The 22,005-nt window shown below is 42.2% G+C and overlaps 1 protein-coding gene across 3 annotated transcripts in view; it reads right to left on the reverse strand.

Annotated features, from left to right (window-relative positions):
• LOC119741352 (ankyrin repeat, SAM and basic leucine zipper domain-containing protein 1-like) overlaps positions 1-22,005 on the reverse strand; it is a gene marked incomplete at its 5' end in the record, with an annotated part of 83,638 nt that overhangs the window by 18,291 nt on the left and 43,342 nt on the right. For all 3 annotated transcript variants that reach the window (XM_038217109.1, XM_038217115.1, XM_038217105.1), the window contains 2 exon segments: positions 245-431; positions 19,429-19,526. In XM_038217109.1, coding sequence (XP_038073037.1) covers positions 245-431; positions 19,429-19,526 — 285 coding nt within the window.

The raw sequence follows: 22,005 nt of genomic DNA on the forward strand, positions 1-22,005 counted from the left end.
TACACTCTCGAGGAACAATGCTTTGTGTTTCCTTAATATTACACTTTCTTATAGACTAAGCACATAACCGTATGATCGAGGACCATTTTCAACAAAAGACCTAATGCTAGAGGACTGAAAGAATCTTTTGTTCTCCCTTTGGGTGTCTATCCTTGATCATTAAGCCACACAAGAGCACAGTACAAGGCGGAAACAGTATGCCCCTTGATTTCGTCGCGGGGCGTAAAAACTAGAACAGCAGTACCTTTTCCAGATCTTCCTCTGACATCTGTAGGAGGACAGAGAACTTGATTGCTTGCTGATGAAAACAATGGCTGAGGTGACCAAGGTCTAAACCACAGAGAAACAGGTCCAGGTCATCACATCCTTCTCCATAAGCACTGCTGATCTGGTTTGTAGATAAAGAGTTTTCTGGTTGCATTTGAATGGGCCTGCATGATTGGAAGCAAACATTTTGTCAAGGTTAGTGGAAATAAGCTTTTGGTTGAGGCAAAAGAACATTTATGGCAATTAATTCAGTGTATTGTGCTCATTGTTGCTTTCAAACGAATAATTTCAGTACTGTTTTAATATCTGATCCTCAATAGCAAAAGACAAATTTGCTGGCCCCATTACATGCAGAAGTGAACTTTGAATGTATGTATACATTTGGTCTTCACAAAAACAAATTTCATCTGGTTGGATTAAATTTGTACCCTTTTTTTCTCCACATTTTGTGAATGTTTCTGGCAAGCTCTCGGGCAACGCTGCGTACACAGTGTTTATAAAATATGTCGGTGAAGGGCAGGGCCAAATGTTGGATTTGCATCACCCTGATGTAAATTCTAAACCTACTTAATAACATTTTCACATTTTTTAAGTCCCGTGTGTGCAGTAATAGTACACAAAACACTGACTGCTTTGAGTGGTGTAGTAAAACTAGCCTCCCGAGGTGATCCATGAAGCATTCCATTTGTCCCGAGGCCAAGCCGAGGAAAAATAGAATGCTCCATGGCTCACCAAGGGATGCTTGTTTTACTACACCACGAGATCAAGCAGTCAATATTTGTTTTATAACACCTTTCCCACACATTCTGCTTGACTCTAAGCAAAAACTGATTAATTTAATCTAAATATAGGTTTTCCAGGACAATTTTGGAAAATGTGCATTTGAATTTGTAAAACATAAATTCATCCTGGTTTAATTTTTGCAATAACTAGCATTCAATTTCATTTTGCTTCATTCAAATAAATGAATGTGCATAACGTTTCATTTAAAGGATTGCAAGGATTAGGCATTCGGTTTGACGGATGCGTTACCGATTATTACGAATGTGCAATCCAATTCGCAGAAAATGTTTGTTTTATTGCGACATGGGCTAAATTGAACATTCGTTTTCATTTGTTACAATTTAAATTCACATATTCTTTATTCAATTTAATTAAAAATATACAGGCCTATGCAAATCATGATACAACTTTGATTGATTCATTAATTTATCAATGTATTGTAGGCCTAATTGAGCATTAATGCGTTTGTTCTTATAAATATATATACAAAGGCCTATTTCAAATAGGCAAATGAAATGTTAAAAAGATATAAATCTTACCAAAATAAAATCAATCAAAATAATCTTGTAGGCATATTAGGTATTGGGACGGTAAAGGAAACATCATGTGTCATATTACAGGGGATATCTGGGAACTTTTTATTGTTGGTTCCTTGTCTTAATTGTATTTTAATGTCTTTCTGTATTTCTTAAAGTTCTCTCTCATTTATCAGTTCGATTTGCTTGGTGAAATGATGCGATCATGGCACATGCTGAGCGAACAAAGAACGATTGTCTTCAGCTTAGATTTGTATATAGGATTTATTACAATAGTTGGTATGTTTCAAAAGGCTACACCAATTGGTTTAGTTCAATCATCATGAATATTCAAACATTCTATCTTTCAATCAAAAGTTCCTCAAATGTTACTTTTGTGAACACATAAATGAATTCCAATGCTTGACCAGTTAAGTAACACTGCACGGGAAGTCGGCTGCTAAAATGAAATGTCAATATACTAAATTCAGTGCACATTCGGGAAATCATACGCTGATTATTTAAGACTGAATGCCCCTTCATGGAAATAGAATTATCATTTGTTAAACAAAAACAGGGATTTGGAACATTCATTCTATTTCCCACGAAAAAGAATGCTAGTTTTACAAATTCATCTACACATTTTCCAAAATTGTCTGGAAAAACCTATACAATTTAAGTCTATTTCAATTTAAAAGGAAATAAGTTGAAAATTTACTTGCACTTTTCAAGCCACCCCTTAACAAAATGTTTGAACCCAGCTCTGTAGCACTAGCACTTGGGAACAGTATGTGTAATGTGCACACCCATGTATGCATTTGTACACAATACCGGTTCTTATATATAGTACTCTGGTTGCTACGGGTACACATTGGCGGATCCAGGGGGGTGCTACGGGGGCGTGCGCCCCCCCCCCCCCCCCCCGGCAGTGACCAAAATTTTGTAAAATAAGGCCATTTTCCAGGGGCGCCCCCCCCGGCATGAACCTCTCTGAATCCGCCACTGGTACAGTACTTTTGGCTGTGCACAGCGAAATAGCAAAAATAGCAAATGCCATGTGATTTGCTCTTGGCCAATCAAGATACAGAATCTGTGGGTGAACTTTTATAATGGGCCTTAAAGAGGTTGTGGAATTCTAAATGTCAAATTATTGTAGAGTAGACCCATGGTACATCATATAACTATACCTCATACATATTCATGACCGAGAGCCAAACTTTCACTGGTCAATTCACCATCACGTGCCAGATGTTATTCTTGCAGTTTACCAAACGCGCGCGTGAGGATTCACACACAGGCTAAATACGCATGCGTAGTAGGCTGTCGCATGGGTTATCCGTGCGACAGTCTACTACGCATGCGCTTTACAAAGCAATCGAGGAACTGTCGCATGAGAGATGCTTGATTGCACGGTTCGCGTAAATTCATGAAATTATATAGTTGCCGGACTACGGTTTCTCCAAGATTGGCCATAGACAAGTGGTCCAAAAACAGTCTTCCCTACAAGTCACTATTATCATATCTCAGTTATTTCTTGTACGGTATTAAAAATTCTAGCGGCATTGTACTAAGAGTTACCTGAACTTTGAAGTTTTACAAAACATACATGTAGCTCTCCTACATACATTTGAAATATGGTGTGTCACAGTGTGGTCCCATCCGCACCCCGATGGGGCCAAGCTGGGGCAGCCGGGGCCGGCCAGAGAATATGGCTCATCACATGGTAGTCTTAGACTGTTGCGATCGGGTGTCAGTACGGCACCACTATTGTTTTCCTGTACAGTCTTGTAGCAATTCCAAATTCTCTCTTTGAGCAAAGAAGACTGTACGAAAAGTCTTGCCGTACAAAATGTACAGTGCATGAATCAGCCGCTCCGTTTGGTTGAAATCTGCAGACAAACTGGCGCCCAGATGGGAAAATTAGAAATTTATTGCAAAAAAATGTTGTGTGATTACAGCCGGCCACCGACACAACTAACGAGAATGATAGGCTTGCCTTGGCCAAGCCTTGCCTGATGTGTTCACTATCATACGTACGTATCCACAACAAATTTTTTTGAATTTCCAAAACTTTTACCAGCGTCAAAATCTTGTCCCCGCGATGGCGCATTAGTGCGCCCGTGAAATTCCAGTTTTATGTACCGGTAAATTGTCATGTTCAGGATGCTAAAAAAAATAGCGTGCATGAACGATATTATTATAAGATGGAATTTTGCGTCGGGGTGATATAAATCAAATTAGGTTTTGCCCTTCACCGACGTTTAAACACTGTATACTCAGAGGGCTCCGGAAAACGCAACGATTGCCCGCCAATTAGGCAAACTCGAGCTCAATCTCGGGCTCTACAGGTATTGCTGAATCCACAAGACGGCATGCAACAGCACCGCACAAGCGCGGGTCCTTTCAGCTCCAGCCCGGCTATCGGTGAAACGGAACAGCGCCCTCAAGCGGCCGCCATTCCGGCCACTAACGACACAACACGATCGATCAACTCGAGGGTCGCTGGCGCGGCCGACGCAGCACTTTTCGGCAATGTCCCCAATGTCTCCCCCAACCTGGTACGGGACAGAACTCCTCAGCACCCAAGGGACGATCAGGCCAACCCACTTGCATACCAGGAACTTCGTCTAACTTGGAAACAATCTCGCAAGCTTTCCAGCCCAACAACTTCCAGCCCCAGTACAGCCATGACAGCAGTCGCGGAACGGGGTCTGGAACTGCACAAGCGCCCAGCAGTCGATGTTTGGCAACCAGTACAGCCTCTGGTGCCGCCACCGCATGACCGGCAGCTCTGGTCCCTCCACCAGCCCGAACCCATCAGCCAGCCTCCCTCACTTCTGGTGCTCATGGAACCACCTTTTCCGGGCTCTCGACATATGCCAGGTGGCTATTGTGCATTAAACGCTCGGCGTGGAAGGACCGAAGCATACCCAAAAATCTTTGTCTGGTTTTTCTCAACCTCTCTAGGGCCAATGATTTCATGAATTATTTTGAGAATATAATCACCTGCATTTCTACTGAAAACAAACATAGTATTCTTGCTGGAGACCTAAATATTAAACCTTCTAAATTATGAAGATAATACTTCAGTTCAAAATTTCATTGACATTATGTTTTCACACTCTTTTATTCCACTCACGGATAAAGCCACAAGAGTAACCCGAACTTCAGCTACTCTAATTGACAATATTATTCACCAACGTTTTACCCATATTAACAAGCTCTATTATTTTAACTTCGGATATTAGTGACCATTTTCCAATCATCACCTCACTACCAATGGCAAGAATCTCTAATATTACAGTTAAAGGGAATATACAACACTTGCAAACATCGAAAAACAAAACTACCAATTTTTTTACGAAATACCTTACTAGGATGTTGGTAAATGAAAGTCTAAAGCACCCTGTAAAATTATGTCACCAGGTGTGAAGTCATTTTCAAGAAACTGGTATTTTGTATCAATTTCCAACGGTGGTCGGCCGACCACTGTTGGAAAAACCTAACTATTTTTCAGCTATTGCTCCAAATTTACCATTTTTTCCGGCATCTATAAATTGATCCATTTCATCTTTAGTGGAGTCAGGGAACCAGACTACTTAAACATTTTTGTTTTTTTTTGTTTTTTTCCAGCATTTTCGAACACAAAACTTCAAACATGTCAGTGTAACAATATTTGATCTGTTATACTAACCCCTCAAAATAGTTCATTTCTGAAAATTACAGCAAAAGCCAATGATGTACATTCCCTTTAACAAAAATCCAACTGATGATCCTCAAATTATGGCTGACAAATTCAATAATTTTTTTGTAAACATAGGACCAAATCTGGCAAGAAATATTGCCCAATGCAAAAATGCATTCACTGATTACCTCCTTAACCCAAACCCACATTCTTGCTATTTTCATCCAACTACAACAGAAGTTACTAATATTATAAACAAATTACCAAAGCTCTATGCCCCTAAGTATATTCTCTTATCTCTGTACAACACTCTGATTTTGTCTTACATCAATTATGGAATTTTAGCGTGGGGGAACACTTCTCAAATAAACCGATTATTGTTACTACAAAAAAAAGCTCTACGAATTATTAATCATACTAGCTACCTTGCCCATACCGACCCGCTTTTTCTACAAGATAGGATAATGAAAATAAATGATTTATATTATTATCAACTTGGTATTTTTATGTTTCAGGTAACAAAAAATAGTCTTCCAGAATCCATTTCATCGATGTTTTACAGTAACAGAACTTTACAAACCCATTTAACTAGACAGGCCAATGACTTCCATTTGCCTTCAGTAAGGACATCCATTGCAAAGAAAAGTGTTGAATTTGAAGGCCTTATATTTTGGAATTCCCTTGCCAAATCTATTAAGAAATCGCCATCCATTTCTACATTGAAAGTTAAGATCAAACAATTTATTTTCAACAAATATTCATGCTCGTGAGCCGTATTATTATCCCTTGCTGGTAGAAGTTCTTTCTTTTGATTTATTTATTTGTTACTCTGTGATTCTAGTAATGCTTTAAGCCATATTATTAATTTATTTGTTTCTATTTTTCTCGCATTGCACCATGGTCTATTTTGAGCCCTGTACAAAAAATGTGGCTTATCATTATTTTAATTTTCTTTGATATTCTGTTAAATTATCCTCTTGCCATGCAGTTTATTTATTTATGCTTCTACTATTGCTTTAAGCATGCCATTTTTCTTTATTGCCATTTTCTTTAATGCTGTTTACTGTAATAGCATCACTGTCTATTATGAGCCCCGTACACAAAATGTAGTTAATACTCACCTTTCAGTTCACTGTTAAATTCATCGTCTTTGTCATTCAGTTTATTGGCTGTTTCGGCAACCGGCCGAAACAGCCTTTATTTATTTATTTATTTTTTTTGTTCTAACCCTAATCCCATAGACTTTGTACATGTTTTATTGACCACGGCACTTTGGACCTAAAACAAACTTGTATTCTAATGACACTTAACATATGTAAAGACCCCATAGTGAGTTTGTGTCCCGAAGAGTGACATCAAGATTACGTCATCATGGGTCACGTGACGTCATCTTAAATGTGAAAACTTTAAGACCTTATATCTGAAGAACTAAAGTCGGATTGGGTTGAAACTCGGTATGTAGGTGGACCGGGATGTGTTATAGGTAAAAATTGAAGTGGCGTCATCATGACGTCATCGTGTGATTTTATATCAATTTTTGAAGTTTTGGACCTTTAAGCCATATCTCACGAACGCAATATGCTAAATTCAAAATTCTTTTTGTATTATGTTTGTTAGATGACAGGTATATTCACAAAATTGTGAAAATTGTGTGACGTCATCAAAAATGTGATTTTTTAAAACATATATAAGGGAATGTCCAATCGTCATGAAACTTGGTGGGTGGGTAGATAATAGTACTACTACACAAAATCTGAAATGATGTCATGATGACATCATCGGTAGATTTTTTACGATTTTTTTAATATTGCCAATTTTATTCTGCTTACAAAATTTAACACCTTTATTAATCCAACTGTTTTCAAACATGGTACAGACTAAAACCACAATAAAATAATGAGCACTGCCAAGTATTGTTACCATGACATCATCATTAGACATGTGACGTCATCATTAACTTGTATATTTTAAGCCCCTATATCTCATGAACAGTAAATCAGATTGGGTTGAAACTTGGTATGGGGGTAGGCCAGGATGTGTTACAAATAAATATTGAGGTGATGTCATAATGACATCATCTTGTGATTATTTATATATTTTTTTCAAATTTTTAATATTTTGCCGTATTTCACAAACGCAATATGCCAAAATACAATTTCTTTTTCAATTAGGTTTATAACACAAAAGGTAAATGCACACAGTTTTGCACAAAACAGAAAAACATTACCTCAATTAAAAAAAACAATGCGGAAAAACCCTATGTTCTGTTAGAAACAGAAACAGAGCTCTAGTTTTATTTTTATTTTTCAGTCAATTTGCCCAGAGCATTTGTACTTGTTTTTTTTGTCCAAGGCACTTTGGCCACTAAAATCAATCCGATTGCCTTTATACTTGGCACACACTTAGACCAGCATCTGAAGATGTGTGCTGAACATTGACGTAATTGTGACGTCATCATGAGTCACGTGACGTCACATTATATGCAATTTTTCTGTTATGACCATTTTCTAGCAGAATTCGGCTAGATCTGACAGATTGGGCTTTATTTCCAGAACTACAGGTCCGATTGGTTTGAAAGTTGGTATGTACCTAGACCGGGATGTCTTATAGATGAAAATTAACTTGACGTCATAATGATGTCATCACGTGACATATGACATCATATAAAATAAAACATATTTTGAAGGCCAATATCTACAGAACTACAGGTCTGATTGGGTTGAAAGTTGGTATGTACCTAGACTGGGATGTGTTACAGATGAGGTTCATGTGACATCACGTTAAAGATTAATAGATTTAGTCTTTGAAAATCAATATAAAATCAACCGTGAGAAACCTGAACTTGATGTTTGCTGGAATTGATAGAATAATCGAGGGTCTTCATTTTTGATATTAGGTGCACAATCACGTAACTCTTCCTTCCGGTTGAAACCGGAAGTGCCTTTTAATTTAAAACTTGCTTTCAATGATACAGAAAATTAACGGTGATGTCGTAAAATTTTAGAGCACACTCTAGCAGCAGGTTGTTATAGATGATAATAGATGAAATTTTATATGACGTCATCACAACGTCATCACGTGATATGTGACGTCATAATTCAAAGTCCTATTAGAATGTAATCACATATTTATATGCCACCATATAACTACACATGCTTTCTGGATGGAACTTATACTTGAAACTTTACATGTCACAAATGCCACCAAAAAGTTACCGAAACAGCCCTGTGTTTGTCCACAAACATAAATCTAGTTTTTTTAATGCTTCTTTCCAATAATTCACACTCATTGTCCCTGTCATTTACATTCTCGTATTGTCTATGTTTATACGGAGTCTTTTTTGTTGTTATTATGTACCTTGTTAATTGTGTTATTGTTTTTGCTTTTCAGGGGACTCGCACTCGACAAGCTTGCTTTTTGTGGGTCCCCTGCATCTCTTGGTATTAATACTAGTACATTATTTCTTATCTTATTTGTTTTAACATTATAAGATGGTCGTTGAACATTATAAGATGGTCGAAAAATGTCGGCTAAGGGCAAAACCTAATTTGATTGTTTTAACATACCTAATTTATTTTGAAGAATTATATTTATATTTTTGCATTGTACCATGAGGTGGAATAAAGTAAAGTAAAGTAAAGTAAATCATGGCGTTGCGCGGAGTGATTTGCAAACAGTTTCAGTGGAACTACGCTGCATCGGGAGCCCTGTTTATTATGTCACAATTTTACTATGATTTGTTTGCTGCCCCCAACGATGACTTTTACACAAATTGCACGTTCGGGCCTAAACAGGACCTGAAAAACAGCTCTCAAAAGTACCTTTTGTATTCATTCGTGATAGAAACAATAGTTTTTTTTATTCAATCACGATAAGGCTACATTTACCCAGAAAATTATGAAAATGTCTTCAAGCATTCCACAACCTCATCTCCATCAAATCACTTTTGAACATCACATATTTCCACAATGTGCAAGTCATGAATTTTCAGTATCTTGAGGCTGGAGTGGGTTACCGTGTGGCAATGAAGTCTAAGAGTGAGTTTGGTTTGCCAACTGGCATTTATGACTCAATTTGCCGAACATATTTTGTTGAATTATTGATGAATGATAATGTGAGTAAATAACTCAGACCCATATGGGATTTTTTTCACATACAAGTAAATATATGCTGGAAAAGAATGTGGTGTCTAGACGCCACTTCTGTAATTGTTATGTGTACAAAGTCTATTATTTTCAAAGTATTTTCTAACAAAATTTGAAATGTTTCGCAGTCCCAGATTCACGTCTTTTTTAACAGTTTTGCAATGAGTGACCTTCATATATGAAGAAAAAAAAGGGGCAGCATACATTTACATGATTCTTTCCATATGCTGTTTGTTTCACAAGGTCATAGAAACCTTTGAGATATTAATGTGGGGAAACGGCCTTTGACAATACGCCGACTGGTAGCAAGTCTAGGGAGAGCGTTTCACTTTGCCTCCAAAATGTATTACATTTCAGACTCTTCACAGCTCGAACAAATGTAAACATTGGGTTCTTGGGCAGTAAGATTAGTGCTTCGAATTTATTCTTTCAAAGTAATAACTTCGTAGACGATCATGTAAATATCTGCTCAAATAGACTAATATTTCGACTAATATTTAGATTAATACAAATATTCTACAAATTTGTTTTGGGTGTGCTTATAAACTGGGTTATCTTGTGTTGGCATAGGAATAGCGAGACAGACACATAGGCTGTGGAAGAATGCCAAGACGCGCGGTTCTCGCTGGTCTGCAGCCACATGGAAAATATGTGCAGCTGACTGAGCTGAGCATGTCACTGCTGCTGGGCCAATCCCTAGAAAAAAGGGAGAAATTCCTCTGGAGCTCGTGGTGAGTGCCTCTAAAAGTTAGCTAATTTGTTGTAGAACATACAGGGTTGCTTTCGATGACTAAATTAGTTAGATTTTTTGGTGCAAAGATGTCAAATTTGTACGACACTGTCATCGAAGTACTCACTGCAAATAATGCTGTTCATTGAGCATTGTAGCCATTTTTTACATTGAATGTACAGCCATGTGTCTATACTCACTATTTCTTGCCTTGTTTTGTTATTTTGCAGACAACAATAAAAGTACACACCCAGGGATTTTCAGAGGGATTTTTGCAGGGATTATTCAGGGATTAACTTCACTTCACTTCAGGGATATTATTAAGACAGGGACACATCATCAAGGAATAAAAGTAGCCTACAATCACTGCAAATCAGAATCTTCAGTTTGTTTTCTTCAGTTTATTTTCCAAGTTCACCCACGCCGTCCCAAATAACATTGGTGCCGACCCCCCTCTCTGGTTGCGGTGACACGGCATTTCACTACATTGATTTTGCAGCGCTATCAATAGAAAACAGTTGACAATAGTAATGAAGGTACACTGAAAAACTGGCATTTTCCATCAAATGGTCACCACATAAAAACCACTGTTTTCTCTTCGTTCCATTAAAAAAAATTTTATGTACAATCAACATTTCATTTGGCAGTGTAACAATCGTATCGGAATATATCGAAATTCATCACGTGCTTTCTTTTTTGATGCTTCACGTTATCATGATTGGGAACTCTGGTATATTAAATTACCACTACATTCGCATTTGATTGCCAAGTACCGGTATCAACCACTTCATGCCAGTCATAAAAAGAGGGCGGGTCTGGTACGCATACTCATACGGATCCTGGAAACTTTCGATGTCGACGCGACTCTCCCACTCATGGATTATTTGAAGTAGCTTCGGAAGTTGGAACATTGACAATTAATCCCTACGAAATTTACAGGCACATTTTGAATATTTTCATTTAATTTTCGTGATCTTTTGCTAATCCACCAATCTAAATATTTTTACAAGATAATGTCAGTCACTAAAGACTTCATGGATTGCGATCGCACGAATAAAAATCAAACCACACCCCTTGTCATGCTTTTCAACATGATGTGTGCATGCACAAAGATAAAGAGAAACAATTTTTCAGTATTCCTTTTATTTATGACAGTACGATCCTTCAGTCAGCACGTGCTCATCTACAAGGGAATTCCCAAAGATGAGAAACAGCTTGCCTGTCAAACCACATTACGGCTCCACAGTATATGTGCATGCACGATTTGCCCCCGCTTACGCTCGTCTGGTGTTTTGTTCACAACTGTTTTAGGTATGAAATGCTTTTATAGCAATGATTTCTCACCTTGTATGCATGTGGAGCTTTGCATTTAATATTTCCAATATTTAATCCTGGGATTTTTTTTTTTTTTAAATAGCCGACGATTCATTGCCACTTGCCAGTTGTTTTAGAACAAAGTAGGTGCAGGACTGCATTGCTTTTTTTTTTACAAGGACAAAATGATCTGAGACAAACTTTTGAAAGGTGGTTCTGAAAGTTTTCTCTCCACTTTATTTAATGAATTTTCTGAAAACCTGTTCACATTTTTGGGAGCTGCACACTGTTCCTTATCACCATGAAAATTGCTACAATGATAGGAAACCTGATTAGCATAGAAAAATCAAATGTTACATCAAAGAAAGATTGCCATTTTCGTGAGAAAATTACATAGCGGCAGGCCACGTGGACAATAATGCGCGGTGCTGGCTGCTTTTCTATTCCACAAATATTTTGCTCACTTTGTGATATTTAATGCGGTGTGGAGCAGTTAAAGGTTCTCAACAGAGGACCGCTATCAGCTAATATAGTTGTGCTCTCAGTTTGTCTTTGATGCTCTGCATGCTGTTCAAACTGTTGGGGGCCCATTTCGTTAAAGAATGGGGCGTCCTTTGAAGGAGTTTTGGGGAACTGGAATTGGCTACATCAGAGCATCGATTCCTCAAAAAAGTGGAGTCGCGATTCCAGCTCCGATTTTGGATTCTATTCTCATTGATTCTGGTATGGAATCTCTCAAGCCTATTGTAGCTGTACTGCCTCGGACAACTGCACCACCTGCGTCTAAGGGATGACTGGCCGCTTGTCTCGGTGTTTCCCCTGTCGGTGCACTGACGGTCCACGCCTGGATCAGCTCACCTAGGTAGGGTTTCAGTCGGTCGCAGTGGACGACCTTCATCTTGCCCTTCTGTTTCCTTTGGATCCTGTAGATAACGTCTGATAATTTATCCAGGATGAGGTAGGGTCCCTCCCATCTACACTGAAGTTTAGGTGATAGCCCCTTCTTTTTGGCAGGGTTGTGTAACCACACAAAGTTACCGGGCTCCAGTTTGGGTCGTGTTGCTCGTCGATCATAAGTTTTCTTTTGCCTCCTGGCGCTCTGCTTTAAGCAAACTCGGGCCCTGTCATGAGCAGCTCTCATTCGTTTCCGCAGCTCGTTCGCGTAGTCCGTTCCTACTACGTCCTCCGGTTCCCTCTCGCTCGCTGCTACTTCAGAAGACAGATCAATGGGCAGGCGCACCTATCGCCCCAACATAAGCATGTTTGGTGACTCGCCTGTCGACTCCTGCAGCGTCGCTCGATATGCAAATGTTGCGTCCTTTGAAGGAGTTTTGGGGAACTGGAATTGGCTACATCAGAGCATCGATTCCTCAAAAAAGTGGAGTCGCGATTCCAGCTCCGATTTTGGATTCTATTCTCATTGATTCTGGTATGGAATCTCTCAAGCCTATTGTAGCTGTACTGCCTCGGACAACTGCACCACCTGCGTCTAAGGGATGACTGGCCGCTTGTCTCGGTGTTTCCCCTGTCGGTGCACTGACGGTCCACGCCTGGATCAGCTCACCTAGGTAGGGTTTCAGTCGGTCGCAGTGGACGACCTTCATCTTGCCCTTCTGTTTCCTTTGGATCCTGTAGATAACGTCTGATAATTTATCCAGGATGAGGTAGGGTCCCTCCCATCTACACTGAAGTTTAGGTGATAGCCCCTTCTTTTTGGCAGGGTTGTGTAACCACACAAAGTTACCGGTCTCCAGTTTGGGTCGTGTTGCTCGTCGATCATAAGTTTTCTTTTGCCTCCTGGCGCTCTGCTTTAAGCAAACTCGGGCCCTGTCATGAGCAGCTCTCATTCGTTTCCGCAGCTCGTTCGCGTAGTCCGTTCCTACTACGTCCTCCGGTTCCCTCTCGCTCGCTGCTACTTCAGAAGACAGATCAATGGGCAGGCGCACCTATCGCCCCAACATAAGCATGTTTGGTGACTCGCCTGTCGACTCCTGCAGCGTCGCTCGATATGCAAATGTTGCCAGCGGAAGTTTGTCATCCCAATCACGCTGTCGCCTATCAGGTTCTATCATCATGGCGACCATGTTAATCAACGTACGATTGAATCTCTCAATCATTCCGTCGGACTTCGGGTTGTAAGGGCAAGTCCGTGTCTTGTCGATGCCAAGGATGTGACACATTTCTGCAAACACTTCTGATTCGAAGTTACGGCCCTGGTCCGAATGAAGGACTTCTGGCACTCCAAATCGGCATACAAACTCCTTCACAAACTTCTCTGCCACTGTTTCCGCTGTCTGGTCAGGTATAGGGTAAGCTTCCATCCATTTACTAAGGTAGTCACCTATGACTAGGATGTATTTGTTGCCCTTCGCACTTTCTGGTAGGGGGCCCAAAATATCTAGCGCGACACGCTCCATAGGTGCGCCCACTACATGCTGCTGTAGTGGCGCCTTCCTAGCCCTGGCCAGGGATTTTTGCTTCGCGCACACATCGCATCGTCGAATTGTAGACCTAATCTCAGCTGCCATACTGACCCAGATGGTAGGTGAAACGGTCACACTCCTCACTCCTGCTACAGGAACTGTTGTCCCTGGCTTCTCATGTTCTTCTTCACCTACAGGTGTCGTCAGCTTTGGCACTTCTGTCTGTTCATCCAGTCCACACTGATTACATGGGATACGCGACAAACCGTCTGCGTTGCCGTGTGAGCGTCCTGCCCGATGGATAATCGTGAAGTTGTATTCACTAATAACCTGCAGCCAATGCGCCATCTGACCCTGTGGCTCTCGAAAGTTGAGAAGCCAACGTAGAGCTCCGTGATCTGTCCTTACAGTGACCTTATTGCCGTACAGGTACTGTCGGAACTGCTTCAGAAATACGACGACTGCCAGCAACTCACGGCGCATCACACAATAGTTGTGTTCCGCCTTACTAAGCGTTCTACTAGCATAGGCGACCACCATTTCCTTCCCGTCCGTCACCTGTGATAGGACCGCGCCTATGCCCACGCCACTCACGTCGGTGTCTAGTATGTACTCAGCCTCTGGGTCAGGAAACTTCAAAACAGGTGCCTCCTGAAGACTGTTCTTCAAGTCTTGAAATGATTCTTCACATTCACGCGTCCACTCGAACACTCTTCCCTTTTCCGTCAGGTGGTGTAACGGACGAGCCCTATCAGCAAAGCTTCTGATGAATCTGTGGTAATAGGACGCTAGTCCTAAGAAACTCTGCACTTCTCTCATTGTTGTAGGTGTTGGCCAATCCCGTACAGCCTTCACCTTCTCCGGATCTGTCGCAATCCCATCCCCAGACACTACGTGTCCAAGGTACAGAACACGCTGCTCGAACAAGTGACATTTCTTTGGTTTAAGTTTTAGACCTGCCTTCCTGTCTCAAGGCGACTCAACTCCTCTTCAACCGTCTTTGCGTACACAATAACGTCGTCGAGGTAGACGAGTAGCGTCTCCCAATGCAGTCCGGCAAACACCCTCTCTTGATGCCCAAGGGCTGTCCGAAGGTTCAATGGTGCCATTCCGCACCATGTCTTGCACCTGCCGCTGGATTTCTGCCTGTTCAACGGGAGGATATCTCCTTGGTCTCTCCTTTATGGGCCGGGCATCACCTGTAGTAATGCGGTGGCGAACCAAGTCTGTGTGTCCTTTGTCTCCCTCTCCCTTTGAGAAAATGTCCTCATATTGGCACAACAGCTGAGCTATTCTGTTGTGGTGTCTTGGCTCCACGCCTTTCTTGCTTCGCTCGAACAAGTCCTCAAGGTGTTCAGGAACATCGAAGGAGTCTCCCGGCGAAGAAGTTCCCGATTGTACTTCTTGTACGTCGCCTTCACCTACAGGCGTAAACGTCCCTGCCGTCGTCCCTCTCCGCACGACACATTCTCTCTTGCCGGGGTTGTATACTCGAATGGGAAGTGCATCCTCACCCGCCATCACCAGCACCCTTGCCACTATCATGCCTTTATCTGCTATTTCACTCCTCCCTGTAGGCTCAATCACTCCGACTACACCATTCGACTTGTTACCGTACACATATCCTGGAACTAGCGCCTCATGACCAGCTGGCACTCTGGTAGTTTCACCTATGACCACTCTAGCACAGAGTCCACCCCCTCGGTCGTCTGTGCACTTGATGGTTTCCCCATTTAACTTCAGCTCTAACGTCCGAAAGTCTAGATTACCCTGGGTTGGAATCAGGAAATCCATCCCTAATATGTCTTGCATCTGCCCTGTGTTGCCAAAGACTACGTTGATGGAGTTAATGGTTCTGCCGACCTGAATGTCTATGTAGGCGCTACCGAGTGTCTCCATCTTACTCCAATCAGCATTCCGTACTCCTGCGCCTATGGTTGTAAGTCTGGGTCTTGGTCCCTGGAAATGTTGAAATAAAGTTGAGACAACAACACAGTGTGTGTTGCCCCTGTGTCAACAAGAAGTTTTACTTTGACCCCTCTCACAATAGCCTGCACGAATAGACCATTGCCCGCTACATTACTTGTCCTTGTTCAGGTTTCTTTGTCGCCTTCGATTTTCTCGCCTAAATTCTCTCCAGCGCCTTCTGGCCCTGCTGTTCCGCCAGCTTTCCCACGGGCCGCTGGGGCAGCTGCTGGTCATTTCCCGACCTCATTTTCTTCACTGCGCTGGGTTGTTTGCAACTCCTTGCAAAATGTCCTTTTCGTTTGCAACTGAAGCAAACGTCTTCTGGGCTTGGTTTTCGCCTCTGGTTGGCGGCACTCGAACGATCGCTCCTCTCCTGAGGCCGGAGGGTGTCAAGTCGCTGGGTCATCTTCTCCAGCCACTCCCTCACCTCGCGCTGATTTTTCTCAGCCGACTCTTTCATCTCCCGCTTGATTTCTTCCAAGGGGTACTGGGGCATCGCCCTCTACTACTCGGGCGTACTTGGGCCGCTTGCCAGCCCGCTGTTCCTCTATCTTAAGGAACCCTTCAGTGTTTAGTGCAGCTCTGATAGCCTCGTCCAGTGATGATGGTCTTGCTCGAAAGATCTCTTCTCGGATAGCCTGTTCCTCCACCGCATCAGAGAAGTGCCCCCTGGCTAGGTGATCACCCCCCTCCTCTGACAATTCCAGGTAGGCGAGTGAAGCCAACTCCCTTATGCCTGTCCCAATTCCTGCAGCGTCTCTTTAGGCTTTTGTCGCCTATGCCGCAGCTCCGCTAGGTGGTTTTCTGCAAGCTCTCCTGGGCCAAACCGCTTCTCCAACAGCCCAACCAACTCGGAATAAGTTACGTGGCGCCCGCTTGCTGTTAGATTCCCTAATGCCTTGACCGCATCGCCCTGCAGGCTTGCCGCCAAAAACACTCTCGCCTGGCGATCACTCCAATTGTTTGCCAACTTGCAGGGCTCAAAATGCTGCTTGTAATTTTGCCACGGGATCTTCGCGCTGAATCTGTCGGGGATGATGTTCGGAACGTCTGGTAGGAACACCCACTTCACTCTTCACCCCAACTTCTCCTTTGTTTTCGACCTCCATTCCTTGAAGGTCCGGGGAGTTTTCGCCCTCCCTCTGGCTTGCGTCTTTCACAAACTGCAACGGAACTCCACCTTGGGTCCCCGGCTGCCGGCATGCGGTCGAATGACCAGTAGGCGTCAACTCCGTTCGACTGCCCTACTCGCCGCAGCTTGTCAACTCGTCTACCGTCTGCGACGGGACGTCTATCGTAGACACTGGCGTAGGCGCTGGTGCAACGGGATTATAGAATCGCGTTCTGGGTTTGGGGGTAGGCCTTGGTGATGGTACTGGTGTAGGGGTGGCTGTGAATGTGAAAAGTTCACGGCTGCCTGTCCTCTGGCGTCTATCTGTCCTCTGCTGTGCTGCCTCTGACTTGGCCTCACTTTGGCGAAGCTGCAATCTTAAAGCTATAGTCCATCATTTGTAATTAGTGCATTTTGTTCGTTTGAAGCAACAAAAGGGTTCAAAATCTAATGAAGGATACTGAACAACTAACCTGATGAAGTTTCAGCTAAGCTTCAGCTGTACATATCGATAAAAACAGCATTCTAAGATCTCAATTTCAAATCAAAAGTTACTGAATCATGTTTTGAATTGTTTTGAATTGCAGCCATACGCGACGTAGCGCACTGATCCGACGAATTATAACAACCGCGCGCGCGTGTGCGTTGTTCCAATACTTGTGCGCGCTGCGCTGAATAACAAAACGAACTACTAATTTAAATTTTCCTACGGTGCTTCTTAAGAATCACCGTTGGAAATGCCTTCTTTCGTTTAGTTCCCTTACTATCTTTCAACCAAGTTTGTTTTTCAACAATAATTACGCCAGTTACTTTTCGGATGGCTGCAAATGATGGACTATAGCTTTAACAGGCGATTCTGCGCCAGCAGCAACTCCTTGATCTCTGTCAGATCGCGGTTCCCGGCAAAGGATTGTTGTAACTCGTCCTCCACGGATATCTCGTTGGCGGCCATGTCGGTTAATAGTGGTAGTTGTAGATTGTTGGGGTGATGACTCCTAGCTAGGTGATGTCACAGGCGCAGGTGATTTTTAGCAGTGAAGCAACGGCGCCTATCCCACTTCTGACACCAATTTGTAGCGGTACTGCCTCCGACGACTGCCCCGGCGAGTAGCGGCGAACGGCCTAGCCTCTACGGTCGGGTACGCAGATCCGTTTCGGCGGAGATTTACTGCAAGGCCCGCAGCAGACTACCAAAGGATCACCCTTACACGCACTCTCGCTCACACAACCCAAGCGGACTAACCAGGGGGACTGGGGAAGGATGGGGACCTGACACTAGATCTGTGTTTCGGAAGATTATTTATTCGCCTACCCAGGTGCCTCGCCTATCCCTCACCTATACAGGCTACTTAGCTATATTCCAGCTCGTACGATAACAATGACTGAACTATTGATTCGAGAATTATAAGGGTGAATTGACTAATTAACTTGACCCACACAAAGTGTGAGGCTCCCCCACAGTGACTAGATAATGATTGGCATGATTTTGTAGATCAGGGACTCGGCTTGACCCACTTGACCCACACAAAGTGTGAGGCTCCCCCACAGTGACTAGATAATGATTGGCATGATTTTGTAGATCAGGGACTCAGCGGGTCAACGAATACCCACCACACACGCTGGTATAAAGGCTTCTTCTATATACAACCGTCGAAAGAGCACGACGCTTAGCGTACGGCGGCTTTTATAGGGCGGGCACGTAAGCTTGTGCCCCCGTACCCTGTGCGAGAGCACGCGCACATCGCTAGCTACCAGCAAAAACTGAATTGCACCCTCCTTAACGCGATATCCTCATCATTTTAAAAATGCATTGCGCTACACTATCAAACCATTAAAAATGGCTACTGGTTTCTGAGGAAATTGAAAATATTATAAGAATAATCTGCCCAATTTTTAATCTGCTTGTTGTTAAAATTGTCCAAGCAAGATCCCGCTAAGCGTAAATTCATCTTTTACTGGAATGTGTAATTGTGCATTGCTGTTAAGGCCAAAAAAAATAACTAAATTGGTCTCTGGTCAGACCAGAGTTCCGGAATTGATGCGGCGACACGTTTTTTTGTTTTTTTTGGAAGCTTGGATTGTACAGACAAGGTGGGTACTATTTTGCTTTTGTTGTGTCCTTATATACATTGGGGACTTCCATATTTTGCCTTGGTGCCCTCCATCATTTGCCTTGGTGCAATTTCCCCATTCCTTGGTAAAAAAATTTGAGGAGGTGCGGCAATAGAGGGCGCTGCTGTAGCTACCGCGGACAATTTGAAGAAAAAAAAAGGTTGACACACATGATTAAAATCAACGCGCGCACTGACCAGAGACCGACTTATTTTTGGGGGGGGCCTAATCCTGTTCAAATTTATCCTGGTGAAAATAACATCACTTACACACACAACAAAAACCAAAACAACACCCAAACAGTATTGCCAATACAAATACACTGAACCAAATTCTACTTGAAGTACTCACTACATGGAATATTTATAACCTTACCTAGAAGGTTGTGAAAACTGAAGACCTTCCAAAGCATGTCTCACTGGATCTTTCTCGCCAGCTGATATACTGACTGACTTATCTATCAGTTCTGTAAGCTGGAAAAAAAAAATCATCAGAGGAAGGAGATTGATTACATGTTTATGGTGTTGACTTATTTTAGTACATGTATGTGTACATTAACAGTTAATTTTCATCACTTATTGAGGCCAGAAAGTAAAAAAAAAAAAACTTTTACTGACATGTACACAATTTGACATTGTCTGCAATGAGATTGACTCCAAACTGGACGCAAAGTCCACCTAGTAAAGGTGTGCATCGACATGTGATGTAATGATGACATCATCTTGACGTCATCATGTGCCACATAACTTTCTTAATTTTAAAGTGCATTATTTAACGTCCCTCTATCTAAAGAACTACAAGTCCAATTGGGTTGAAAATTTATACATAAACTAGTAAGAGACATGTTATACATGAAAATTGAGGTAACATCACAATGAAATCATCGTGTGATTATTTATGGATTTTTGAATATTTTCATCACATCATCATAGCTCACGAAAAAAATGCTTGATGAAAAATTATTTTTATAATAGGTATGGTATGGTATGTCATACATATGCATAGAGTTAACAAAAACATGAAATGTTATCATGACATGACCAAAAATTAACGATAAATGTATGTACGCGAGGCACACGTGGTGATTTATGCACAAAATTGTCAATCGCTTTGTTATTTCAATTTGTAAAGTTTGCAAGCCACATTGTTCAGTGTTTCCATGAGAACTGTAGCAAAAATGTGTGGATATATTTGAACTTAACGCATGTGACTTGCATTGAACTGTAAAAAAATTCACCCCGTGAAATCAGTAATGGTGTACAAATGCTGAATCCTCCTGGAAAATAGAGGATTTGGTGCTTCCTCACTATCTACCATACAACCCTGTATAATGATATTATGTCAGGCCAAGTATGTAGACGGAATGACCTGCCACCGTGCCTATCTGCAACCATATGCAGGGAAGCAGACTCGCTGGGCCCCCAAACTCGCATCTTTTAACTTGTGATTTTGACATGCATGGCTTCCGTCCTGAAGTTTTTTGAGTGTTACAGGCAAAAGTACATATAAGGGAAGGTTTGATGGTCATGAAACTTAGGTAGGTACATGCTAGATTATCTTACTAATATGCAAAACTAGAATTGACATCACTGTCACATGTTGATTTTAAAGTCTTGTGAATATTTAATTTCCAGACTTATACTGTATAGCGACCCCTACCTGAATGTACATATTGTGTAACTTTTTGTGAAAGGGGAGAGACCCAACCTAAAGTTTTAGTTGTATTACACCGCAACTCCACTTGAATTGGGAAAAGGGAGATCAAGAACTGGCATTTGGTGTGATCGTTATCTTATCGCAACGAAACCGTAAGTCATGTTCCCACTTATGCTTGATCCATCTTTTTGAACGGAAATGTCGAGTCCGAAAGGTCACTTAGTTCGGTATTACGCATGCGCTAGCTTGCTGAGCGCGTGCTCTGAGGAAGTGTTCCATGCTGGGAACACTGGCTAGGACGGGTCAAATTGCAAACATCACTATCAGAATTCACCGACATAAATTATGCAAATAGGTTAAATGGTGAAATCGAACAGCGCCACTCATTATGTGACGTCACATTCCCATGGCAGAAACCAATGCATCGATAAGGGGTTCTCCCGGTTCTGAAGCTTCTCATTGATTAACCCTAACGTACCTGAATCCATCAAAATCCACCCCCCCCCCCCCTGTTTCGGGGGATTTCGGCGGATTCAGGATGCCTCCATATTGCACAAACTGGGGGATTTTGATGGATTCAGGATTGGAAGCCTAGCGGAACTGGCGGATTTTGATTGATTCAGGATACCTCTATTTTGAGCTGTTGTGGGACTTTGATGGATTCAGGATCTCAACAGTTTAACTCTTTTGCAATGTTTGTGGTCAAGTAAATACTGCTGGCACTAGCTCTGCCAAGTCTGTCACATACTGTACAAACGTGCACACATGTACTGGGTGGATGGGCGCTTTTGACTGGGGCTATAAATAGGCCTCAGCATATAAACAATGGATTGTGTTAATAACCCATCCAGACAATGAGTACCGAAGTGTGACGTCATTTAGAACCAGACAGGGTAGTGCAAACAAATGGGGTACGTGCTCGTGTGGGTTTACGGCATAGATATAGAACAAACGACTAGATCGGCAGCACGTCCACGTGCACGGATTTGCATGGAGGGTCACGTGCTGGAGGAAAGATACAAATAAAAACGTGACGAACGCAACGCCGTTTTACGCGCAAAGAGCACCATGTGCATCGCTAATAATTTTGTGTGCGCATCGCGTAAATACTCGGTGTGCATTTCTTGCTTCGCGCACGTTGAGCTAGGTCACGTGCTGGAGGAAAGCTCCATTACTTTACGTTAATTTGTTGCATGTCTACGAGAGACAACCAAAATGGCGGAGATTTATCGCACAGTGAATGGGCGCATGTAGACGCACTGCCGATTTACAGGCTGAAACATGCGCTAATGTCTT

Source organism: Patiria miniata, unplaced genomic scaffold, assembly GCF_015706575.1.
Source record: "Patiria miniata isolate m_02_andy unplaced genomic scaffold, ASM1570657v1 HiC_scaffold_11, whole genome shotgun sequence".
Lineage (NCBI taxonomy): Eukaryota > Metazoa > Echinodermata > Asteroidea > Valvatida > Asterinidae > Patiria > Patiria miniata.